General features: G+C 41.5%; 1 protein-coding gene across 7 annotated transcripts in view; it reads right to left on the bottom strand.

Moving 5' to 3' along the window:
* nalcn (sodium leak channel, non-selective) overlaps positions 1 to 12,290 on the bottom strand; it is a 336,159-nt gene that overhangs the window by 256,026 nt on the left and 67,843 nt on the right. For all 7 annotated transcript variants that reach the window (XM_029703654.1, XM_029703656.1, XM_029703658.1 and 4 more), the window contains 2 exons: positions 5,475 to 5,626; positions 1,242 to 1,384 (listed from right to left, as the gene is read on the bottom strand). In XM_029703654.1, the coding sequence (XP_029559514.1) occupies positions 1,242 to 1,384; positions 5,475 to 5,626 (295 nt within the window). The remainder of the gene's footprint in view (positions 1 to 1,241; positions 1,385 to 5,474; positions 5,627 to 12,290) is intronic.

Genomic DNA, 12,290 nt, shown 5'->3' with positions numbered 1-12,290 from the left:
CCTCCCCTGTTATTGGTAATGGTGAGAGGTTAGCATGTCTTGGTGGTATGATATAAAATGCTAACCTCCCCTATTATTGGTAATGGTGAGAGGTTAGCATGTCTTGGGGGTATGATATAAAATGCTAACCTCCCCTGTTATTGGTAATGGTGAGAGGTTAGAATGTCTTGGGGGTATGATATAAAATGCTAACCTCCCCTGTTATTGGTAATGGTGAGAGGTTAGAATGTCTTGGGGGTATGATATAAAATGCTAACCTCCCCTGTTATTGTAATGGTGAGAGGTTAGAATGTCTTGGGGGTATGATATAAAATGCTAACCTCCCCTGTTATTGGTAATGGTGAGAGGTTAGAATGTCTTGGGGTTATGATATAAAATGCTAACCTCCCCTGTTATTGTAATGGTGAGAGGTTAGAATGTCTTGGGGGTATGATATAAAATGCTAACCTCCCGTTATTGTAATGGTGAGAGGTTAGAATGTCTTGGGGGTATGATATTTGTGCCTCACTCATCCTTATTCACGATGCATTCATGATTATCCATAACCATTGTAGCATGTAGAAGTATTTAGACAAATATGATATTCTTATTTACAATAAAAGTGAATCCAAAATGAAAAAATACATTATTTACCATTAATTTCTATTGGGCACAAAATAATCTGAAACACAAACAAAACATTGACAAGATTGTATTCACAAACTTGATGTAGTCATTGTGTGTTAGGAATAGGGGACCTTTAATACACATAAGTGAATTTGTCCAAATACTTTTGGTTCCTTAAAATGGGGGGAATATGTACAAAAGTGCTCTGATTTTTAAACTGTTCACCCGATATGGATGAAAATACCCTCAAATGACTTTAACCTCAGAGCCAAAACAACCAAAAATGTGTCACTGTCCAAATACTTTGACCTGTATATGCAATTTACCAGACACTTCTATACAAAGTGTCTAATAACAGTGAGTGCATATGTTTTTGTAGGTGGTCCAGCGGGAAATGAAACCCATGACCTTGGCGTTGCTAACGCCATGCTCTTACCAACTGTTCCAAACAGGACCACACAGGAGAAGAGTCTCCTCACACAAGATACGAGTGACACTTTTATCTGGCCTGCTACGGTCCATTCTCTTTTACCAGACAAACGGTATACTTCCATAGGATGATAGGGAGTATAACTGTATCTGCCCAGTCAAAAGGGACTGGATCGTAGCAAGCCAGGTAAATCTGTCTCTTGTACCTTGACAAGCCAGGCGAGGAAAAAGATGAGCGTGATGAAGTAGAAGTAGGAGCGCCAGCGAGGGAAACTGTCGATGGCTCTGTACATAAGGAACACCCAGCCCTCCTGAGAGGCTGCCTCGTACACGGTGAAGATACTGGTACCTGGAGAGAGGTAGAGAGTGAGATCAAATAGTTGATTCAATTTGTAGTTGTAAAATTGCTTGCCAAATCTGAAGAAAGATTCAGTCTCTTATGACCCTTTGAGTTGTTTTGGCAATAAGAGTAATTCTGTAATGCATAATAAAGTATTTTTCTATTAAAATGTATTTAATTGAGAGGGGAGAGGGAGCGAGAAAGAAAGAGTGAGAGAAAAAGAGCAAGAGAGTGGAGATAGGCTCAGAGATGAGAGAGTGAGAGAAAGAAAGTTAGGTGGTCCCATGTTGAGCTACATGTATTACTACACGCACATGTTTAAATCAACTATTTGCGTTATACAAAGGCCTTTGTGTAACCAATTAAAAAGTCTCCTTCAGATCCTCCCTTTCACCCCAAACACAATACCTTGAGATTCCCTTGTCATTTGTATGAAAGAGATTACTTGGAGATGATACTTATACATGACTTCCTAGCATTCCTAATAGAGAAGCTTGAAGGTTGTTTTTTAACTGTATAATTACATAGGGACATACAATTTAAACCGACAGATACATTCCACCATCCAACCTTATCTTACACTCATTTCCAGCGCTTAGTTGTAGTAAATCAGAACATTTCACAGTAGATACGGTGGCCTTGTTTAATGAACATTACGCAATCACTGAATTAGACCTTTACATTGGTCTGTTTATGTTGACATGTAAGCATGTACAGTAATAATGAAAACTGTATATTGACAGTGTCACTTTCTGGTCTATAGTTTCCTTCTGATCTAATGGAATGTCCAATGGGCCGTACATTTTTCAAATGTTTCTATGAAACCTCCTTGCATTCCTTGTCTCATGTGGCTTACTGTGGGGTGCTGCCACTGTACCGGGAAATAAGTCACCATGTCACTCACACACACCAACAAAAAAATTACATTATGTCACTACAGTTAAGGAGGGTAGCTTCAGCTTCAGTTAAAACTGTAATCTCAAACGTTCTTGATGCAGTCAAGACAAGGACTTGGAGGTAGAAGGCCAGAGGATCTCTGCACACTGGGAGTGATCACACACACACACACAAACATAAATACACACACTCTCTCTCTGTATTTGTTGTCTATCATTTGTACTCGTGTTGCTGTTAAATGTGAAATACATTGTTTGCTAACGCCAAACTCCAAACCTAATTCCCATGGGAATTAAATTCACAAAGTCAAAAGTGTGTGTGGTCTCTTTGGTTCCTTGTCAACATCTTCTGGGCTGGTAAAATTGTTTCTCAAACACAGTAATGAAAGCATTGGGAGTAATAACCGGTGTCTAAAAACTTGGTCATGTTCATTGGACACCAATTAAAGAAAACAGACCAAAACAGAGAGGGAATAGTCCAATAAGAAACTTTCATTTACATTTTCAGTGAATCAAAACATCCCCACTGCACAAAGACTTCCATCGCACCCAGACAGCTCATAATTATCTCCATGCATTGGTGTCAGACAGATACAGTGCATTGGTAAAGTATTCAGACCCCTGCCCTTTCTCCACATTTAGTTACGTTACAGCCTTATTCTAAAATGCATTATATAAAAAAAATGTCCTCAATCTACACACAATATCCCATAATGACAAAGCCAAAATAGGTTTTTAGAATTTTTTGAACATTTACTAAAAATAAAAAACAGAAATATCTTATTTACAAAAGTATTCAAACCCTATGCTATGAGACTTGAAATTGAGCTCAGGTGCATCCTGTTTCCATTGATCATCTTTGAGATGTTTCTACAACTTGATTGGAGTCCAACTGTGGTAAATTCAATTGATTGGGGACATGATTTGGAATGGCACACACATGTCCCACAGTTGACAGTGCATTTCAGAGCAAAAACTAAGCCATGATGTTGAAGGAATTGTCCGAAGAGCACCGGGACAGGATTGTGTTGAGGTACAGATCTGGGGAAGGGTAACAAAGCATTTCTGTGGCCTCCATCATTCTTAAATGGATGAAGTTTGGAACCACCAAGACTCTTCCTAGAGCTGGCCGACCGGCCAAACTGAACAGTCGGGGAGAAGTTCCTTGGTCAGGGAGGTGACCAAGAACTCGATGGTCACTCTGATAGAGCTCCAGAGTTCCTCTGTGGAGATGGGCGAACCTTCCAGGACAGCCATTTCTGCCGCACTCCACCAATCATGTCTTTATGGTAGAGTGGCCAGACGGAAGCCACACCTCAGTAAAAGGCACATGACGGCCCACTAGGATTTTGCCAAAAGGCACCTAAAGCCTCTCAGACCATGAGAAACAAGTTTGGTCTGATAAAGATCTGGTCTGATAAAACCAAAATTGAACTCAATGGCCTGAATTCCAATCGTCACGTCTGGAGGAAACCTGGCATCATCCCTACTGTGAAGCATGGTGGTGGCAGCATCATGCTGTGGGGATGTTTTTCAGTGGCAGGGACTGTGAGACTAGTCAGGATCGAGGGAAAGATGAACGGAACATCCTTGATGAAAACCTGCTCCAGAGAGCTCAGGACCTCAGACTGGGGCGAAGGCTCACTTTCCAACAGGACAACGACCCTAAGCACACAGCCAAGCCAAGGCAGGGCAGGGGTGGCTTCGGGACAAGTCTCTGAATGTTCTTGAGTAGCGCAGCCAGAGCCCGGACTTGAACCCAATCGAACATCTCTGGAGAGATCTGAAAATAGCTGGGCAGCGACACTCCCCATCCAACCTGACAGAGCTAGAGAGGATCTACAGAGAAGAATGAGAGAAACTCCCTAAATACAGGTGTGCCAAGCTTGTAGAGTCATACCCAAGAAGACTCGAGGTTGTAATTGCTGCCAAAGGTGCTTCAACAAAGTACTGAGTAAAGGGTCTGAATACTTATGTAAATGTCATATTTCAGTTGTTATAGTTTTAATACATTTGCACAAATTTCTAAAAACTTGTTTTTGCTTTGTCATTATGGGATATTGTGTGTAGATTGATGAGGAGTAAAACACAATTGAATCAATTTTAGAATAAGGCTGTAACTTAACAAAATGTGGAAAAAGTCAAAAGGTCTGAATACTTTCTGAATGCACTGTATGTAGGCTATGTAAGTGCCATAATAACAAGGCTATGCAACACACATGTCTTCAATGCATGGCTATGCAACATGATTGAATAACATGGTATCATTTTATAAACTATAAACAAGTCAGTAATACATAAACAGAAAGAGAGAAAGAGAGGGGAAGAGAGGGAAAGAGAGGGGAATCGCTTCAACTACCCAAAGAGCAGTGTGTTTGTGGTCACTACAATGCGTGAAGTAAACACACTGGTAGACAGGGATGCACTTCTTCCTCCAAAAAATACTACTAATCAAGAGAGGGATTGAGAGAGGGAGAAATAGAGAGAGGGAAAGAGAGAGCGAGAGAGACTGAGGATAGAGAGAGAAAAAGAGAGAACAGATAGAGAAGTAAAGAATCCAGGCCTTCCCTGCATGCCCAGTCTGTCAAGGTCTGTTAAGCTCTCTCTCTCTCTCTGTACCCATCTCTCCATCCCTCTCTCTCTTTCTATCCTTCAGCTATTTAGAGATTAGAGCCACTGCTCAGAGTATCCGACACTGGATTTGGGCTCCGCTCAGGTGATAAGATGGCCAGAACCCCAGACCAAGGCACATGTAGAAGCATTTTTTATTTTGTAGCTTTTTCTGCTTCTGAGAAAATAACCCAGGAAAGACCAGCTACAATCCACTACAGTACTGTCCATAGAAATGCTAAGAAATAGAATCCCTATTCTATTTACATGGTACCGACCCACCTTTTTGGGAAACACCATGATAATCCTCAAAATTTTTGGTCTGATTAATTTATGCAGGGATGTAAACCAACAAAGGTGTTCCAGCAGAGGTGTAATCTGTATATTAGGTTGATGAAGCCGCTGTAGCACAGCTCTAACACACAGATACCAGCCTTGGCATCTTCTAATCTAAATTGGTAGTTGTACAAATATAAATCAAAGCTGGTTATTCACACAGCAGTTACTAAGCTGAACGTACAAAGCTAAAAATGCTGTGTGCGTGCGTGCATGTGCGTGTAGGGGTACACCCATGTGCATGTGTGTGTATGTACCGAGCTCGTTGAAGCCGCTGTAGCCCAGCTCCTGCCTGCTGAGCCCCAGTTCTTCCAAGTCCATACACTTAAAGCCCAAAGGACACAGGTAGCCCTCCCCGTCTGGCGAACAGTGGGTGTCGGGGATGGCCAGGCTGTTCCATGTCACAGTACTGACAAACACAGAAACACAAACACATTAAATACATATTTCATTTTAGAGCTTACTTATGTTTGCCAAGTGCATTGTTCATTGAAACTGATCTTGAGAAAGACATTGGAACTGAAACATCAACATTTAACAATCTCAACTATATACTGAACAAAAATATAAATGCAACATGCAACAATTTCAAAGATTTTACTGAGTTATAGTTCATAAAAATGAAATCAGTCATTTGAAATAAATTCATTAGGCCCTAATCTATGGATTTCACATGACTGGGCAAGGGTGCAGCCATGGGTAGGCCTGGGAGGGCATAGGCCCACCCACTTGGGAGCCAGGACCACCCACTGGGGGAGCCAGGCCCAGCCAATCAGAATTAGTTTTTCCCCACAAAAGAGCTTAATATAAATAAATGTAAACATAAATACTCCTCAACACCCCCCACCCCCTCCTCAGACGATCCCGCAGGTGAAGAAGCCGGATGTGGAGGACCTGGGATGGCGTGGTTATGAGGCCGGTTGGATGTACTGCCAAATTCTCTAAAATGGCGTAGGAGGCAGCTTATGGTAGATAAATGAACACACAATTCTCTGGCAACAGCTCTGTTGAACATTCCTGCAGTCAGCATGCCAATTGCCCTGCTCCCTCAAAATGTGAGACATCTGTGGCATTGTGTCGTGTGACAAAACTGCACATTTTAGAGTGGCCTTTTACTATCCCCAGCACAAGGTGCACCTGTGTAATGATCATGTAGTTTAATAAGCTTCGTGATATGTCACACCTGTCAGGTAGATGGATTATCTTCACCAAGGAAAAATGCTCACTAACCGGGATGTAAAAAAATGTGGGCACAAAATGTATGCTAAATAATATTTTTTTGTGCATACAGTGTGGACAATTTCTGGGACCTTTTATTTCAGCTCATGAAACATGGGCCCAACATTATATTTTGTTCAATATAAAGCCCCCTTCTTGTTTTTCCTATAATTAATGAAAGACAGAAAAATAATTTACATATACAAAAATTACTGATAAGACATAAAAATACTTTCAATACAGACTTTTCTGAAATGTGCACAGACAAAAACAGGAGAGAATACAATGAGATAAAAAGGCAGATTGGTGAGAGCTCAAGCACTGGAGAAAGCAACTGTTTGTTTTTCTCAAGATCAAATGAAGGTCATATCAAATGTTTTAAGTGAAATATTAGCTCTTGTCTGAAGCCGTTTTGCCTGTTTGATTGCCTTACTGAGGGAATAACTACACTGTTTGTATAGAACCATATTCCCAGTCACCTTGCCGTGGTTAAATGTGGGGGTTTGTGCTTTCAGTTTTGTGCGAATGCTGCCATCTACAGTGCCTTGCAAAAGTATTCATCCCCCTTGGCATTTTTCCTATTTTGTTGCATTACAACCTGTAATTTGAATGGATTTTTATTTGGATTTCATGTAATGTAAAAAAAAAAAACAATGGGCATACACAAAATAGTCCAAATTGGTGAAGTGAAAAAAATAATAACTTGTTTCAATAAATTGAAAAAAATTAACAACAGAAAAGTAGTGTGTGCATATGTATTCACCCCCTTTGCTATGAAGCTCCCAAATAAGATCTGGTGCAACCAATTACCTTCAGAAGTCACATAATTAGTTAAATAAAGTCCACCTGTGTGCAATCTAGTGTCAGATGATTTGTCACATGATCTCAGTATATATACACTTGTTCTGAAAGGCCCCAGAGTCTACAACACCACTAAGCAATGGGCACCACCAAGCAAGCAGCACCATGAAGACCAAGGAGCTCTCCAAACAGGTCAGGGACAAAGTTGTGGAGAAGTACAGATCAGGGTTGGGTTATAAAAAAATATCATAAACTCTGAACATCCCACGGAGCACCATCAAATCCATTATTAAAAAATGGAAAGAATATAGTGCAACAACAAACCTGCCAAGTGAGGTCCACCCACCAAAACTCACGGACCAGGCAACAAATCAGAGAGGCAACAACAGCTCCACAGCGGAGATTGGAGTACACTCCACAGAGCTGGGCTTTACAGAAGAGTGGCCAGAAAAAAAGCCATTGCTAAAGAAAAAAATAAGCAAACACTTTTGGTGTTCGCCAAAAGGCATGTGGGAGACTCCCCAAACATATGGAAGAAGGTACTCTGGTCAGATGAAAATAAAATTGAGCTTTTTGGCCATCAAGGAAAACAGGTCTGGCGCAAACCCAACACCTCTCATCACCCCGAGAATACCATCCCCACAGTGAAGGATGGTGGTGGCAGCATTATGCTGTGGGGATGCTTTTCATCGGTAGGGACTGGGAAACTGGTCAGAATTTAAGGAATGATGGATGCCGTCCCTGGGAGGGTGCATCACTTGAGTGGGTTGAGTCACTGACGTGGTCTTCCTGTCTGGGTTGGTGCCCCCCCCCCCCCCCCCCCTTGGGTTGTGCTGTGGCGGAGATCTTTGTGGGCTATACTCTAGTGGTGTGCGGCTGTGCTTTGGCAAAGTGGGTGGGGTTATATCCTGCCTGTTTGGCCCTGTCCAGCGGTATCATCGGATGGGGCCACAGTGTCTCTTGACCCCTCCTGTCTCAGCCTCCAGTATTTATGCTGCAGTAGCTTACGTGTCGGGGGGCTAGGGTCAGTCTGTTACATCTGGAGTATTTCTCCTGTCTTATCCGGTGTCCTGTGTGAATTTAAGTATGCTCTCTCTAATTCTCTCTTTCTCTCTTTCTTTCTTTCTCTCTCTCGGAGGACCTGAGCCCTAGGACCATGCCTCAGGACTACCTGACATGATGACTCCTTGCTGTCCCCAGTCCACCTGCCCGTGCTGCTGCTCCAGTTTCAACTGTTCTGCCTGCGGCTATGGAACCCTGACCTGTTCAATGGACGTGCTACCTGTCCTAGACCTGCTGTTTTCAACTCTCTAGAGACAGCAGGAGTGGTAGAGATACTCTCAATGACCGGCTATGAAAAGCCAACTGACATTTACACTTGAGGTGCTGACTTGTTGCACCCTCGACAGCTACTGTGATTATTATTATTTGACCATGCTGGTCATTTATGAACATTTGAACATCTTGGCCATGTTCTGTTATAATCTCCACCCGGCACAGCCAGAAGAGGACTGGCCACCCTTCATAGCCTGGTTCCTCTCCAGGTTTCTTCCTAGGTTTTGGCCTTTCTAGGGAGTTTTTTCTAGCCACCGTGCTTCTACACCTGCATTACTTGCTGTTTGGGGTTTTAGGATGGGTTTCTGTACAGCACTTTGAGATAGCCTTCCCTGTAGCTCAGTTGGTAGAGCATGGTGTTTGCAACACCAGGGTTGTGGGTTCGATTCCCACGGGGGGCCAGCACAGGAAAAAAAAAAAAAATGTATGAAATGTATGCATTCACTACTGTAAGTCACTCTGGATAAGTGTGTCTGCTAAATGACTAAAATGTAGATATCAGCTGATGTAAGAAGGGCTATATAAATAAATTTGATTTGACTTGGTGCTAAGTACAGGGAAATTCTTGTTTCAGTCTTCCAGAGATATACACGGCTGTGACTATAAAAATGTCTCGAGACATTTATAAGGTATAGTATTTAAAGGGTCAATCTGTGATTGCGTCATACATTTTTTACTTTAGGCTATAGGATTCATAGCTCTTTGACTTTGTGAGATTTATTTACCAGCTATGAAACAAAAGGCATAAATACTTTGAAAACAGCTACTGCAGCAATAATTTATCTATAAATGTGATCATACTTGACTGTTTTATTCACAAATGTAAGTGCAATGCTCGCACTATGCAGCCCTGACCACCTGCCAATTTGGCTAGTGAAATAGGCATCTTACTCGCCAATGCCAAAATCGTCCCACATTTGGCACGTGGCAGGTGTTCATTTTAGGCCTTGTTTGCAAACAATATAATTTTAAACAAACACTCTTCAGCCATCTGAATATTGTTAAATATTGTCATTTTGTATCCATAGCTCTATCGATTCATTTTGAGAGTGATTACGTTTCTCAAGCCCCCAATTCTTCAACTTTATACCAAAACAGTGGTGGGATATCGGCTTTGTTGTTGATAGAACTGCTGATTGACCCTTTAAGAACCAATGGGTATACATCAAGATTAGGAACATTGAACAGATTCCCAGATGGCAGATTGCATGTGTGTCTTACATGAAAAAACACGTGTACATTACTAAGTACATTAATGGGGTAAACCTACTCTAAGAGTATGTATTAGGCTGTTTTAGATTGGGTTGAATCGTAATCAACCCATCCAATGTGAGTACATCTGTTGTTGAAGTACAGTAAATCAATAAAGCTACAGTACTCTAGCAGTAGTCAAAGCTTCTTATGCGGAAAATCCATGTTAGTGAATAGGTCAAATTGGCTTTGAATTTCCTGTCTTTTCGCCTTCAGACAAAAGCTAATATTTCACTTAAAACAGTTTTTTGTAATCATTTCCAGGGGTGTATTTTCTAGAAGGTCTGATAATAACAAGTCCTGCCACCAAACATTATTACTCTGTATTATACCTATTTGAAATGGCATAAAACAACATGGCTATCAATGGCAGCCTAAAGTGGTCGTTTTTCAAAATGGTACAGATTTTTAACAGCAGAAAATTCAACCAGAGAGCGCCTTTAGATCGTGGGAAAAGCCTGCCCTTGACCGTTGAACTTGAATCATTCCCATGGTGAACGGCTAAGCCCGCTACGGTATGAAACCACACACTATTGCAGAGACTTTCATATTATCGGCCGCAATTGATATGGTGAAAACAATGTGTAGGGAGGCAGAGGCACAGAAACTCACATCAATACCTTTGTCAGTTAACACTGTGAAACTAAGAATTGATGCTATAGCTAGAAAATCAAGAGGAAACTGACTGAACAACTCAAAAACTCCCCACCTCATGCTCTCCAAATAGACGTTAGCTGTGAGGGCCAAGATGCATTGACATTTGTTCGCTACATGTCGGGGGATGCTATTCACGAGGACATATTGTTCTGTCTCACGATTCCTGAGCAAGAAACTGCACATGGGAGGTTCAGTGTGCTGCGTGGCTATATTTACAAAAAACAGATTACATGGGATCGAATGGTGGGCTTTTGCACAGATTGTGCTCCCTCTATCACGGGACGGTGGGCAGGCCTCTGCACTCCAGGTTATGAATGTCTCCCTCTGCCATATGGATGTATATTATGATACACCCACTGAGCTATAATGGATACACCGAGAACAACTGGCAGCAAAAGTGCTGAGTGTGGAGATATGCAGCAGGTAATTTTGATTGTAAACTACATTGTGCACACCAGTTCACAAAACTATGTGGACTTACGGGATAAGAGCCTGACAATTATTTATTTTTTAAAATCACACCGAGCCTTGATGGTTATCAAGGGGGAGTGTTGGAAAGATTTTTCAAATTGAGAGAGGAACTGTTGTCATTTGCAATGGATGTAAAAAAAAATGGACTATATTGACTTTCTGTGTAACAGACATATTTGGAAAACTGAACGCAAGCATGCAGGGGAAATACAAAAACATTCTACAGATGAGTGACCGAATCAGCTAAATCCATTTGACTGTGATCCTGGCTCAGTTGACATGCCGGTAAGTGAAATCGAACAGCTGATCGAGCTGTCACGTGACCGAATACTGAAGACAACTCATTCATGGGTCACTATAGAGAAGTTTTGGTTCCTGACTCAAAGGGAATACTGTGCCGTCTCCCTCCAAGCATTTAAACTCATGGTACGCTGATTCAGTGCTCTCATTTGCATTGAAAACAAATTTAGATCCAGGTTGGATCAGACAGGAAAGATGAGGTGTGCACTGACGACCACGCCCCCTGACTTTGAGATGCTCCAATGCGACATGCATCAAGCACACCCATCTCATTAGTGAGATAATATTAATTAAGTCAGACTAATTTGCAATTGACTGTCATAGCCCCACATTAAAAATATATGATGGTGAGTTGAGAATACAATCAGAAATACTGTTACAATGTTTTGCAATTGACTGCCATAACCCCAATTAAAACAGTAAACATTGGCTGTTAATTACATAATTTATTGGGTTCGCAAGAATATTCAGATATTATATATTTGTTTTAATTTAACCTTTAACTAGGCAAGTCAGTTAAGAACAAATTCTTATTTACAATGACGGCGTACACCGGCCAAACTCGGAAGACACTGGGCCAATTGTGCCCCGCCCTATGGGACTCCCAATCACGGCCGGTTGTGATACAGTCTGGATTCGAACCAGGTTGTCTGTAGTGACGCCTTTGGCACTGAGATGCAGTGTCTTAGACCACTGCGCCACTTGGAAGCCCCGATATCAAAATGGGGTCGTGGGCAAAAAAACTCTGTGAACCGCTGCACTAGACCAATTGTAAAAAGGTCTTACAATTACATAACGAATTTATGAACTAAATAATTATTTACAAATGTATAGATTTGCATTTGCATTGCACTGTACCTAACTTCCCCATGATGGATTTTCTGCACATTTTTTATAAACCAGTTAAATTGCCCTCTCTGGAACTAAAGGGCCATTCTTTACAAAATGTGGTACAGTATACAGCATCTATGGACAAGGAAGTCAATCTTCAATGGTCTGTCACTTGCAGGAGTGTAGCTCGAACAAGATGGTCACTCTGA

This window comes from Salmo trutta, chromosome 20 (assembly GCF_901001165.1).
Source record: "Salmo trutta chromosome 20, fSalTru1.1, whole genome shotgun sequence".
NCBI lineage: Eukaryota > Metazoa > Chordata > Actinopteri > Salmoniformes > Salmonidae > Salmo > Salmo trutta.
Note: the sequence above shows the minus strand (reverse complement) of the source record. Positions and strands in the feature narration are given on the sequence as shown.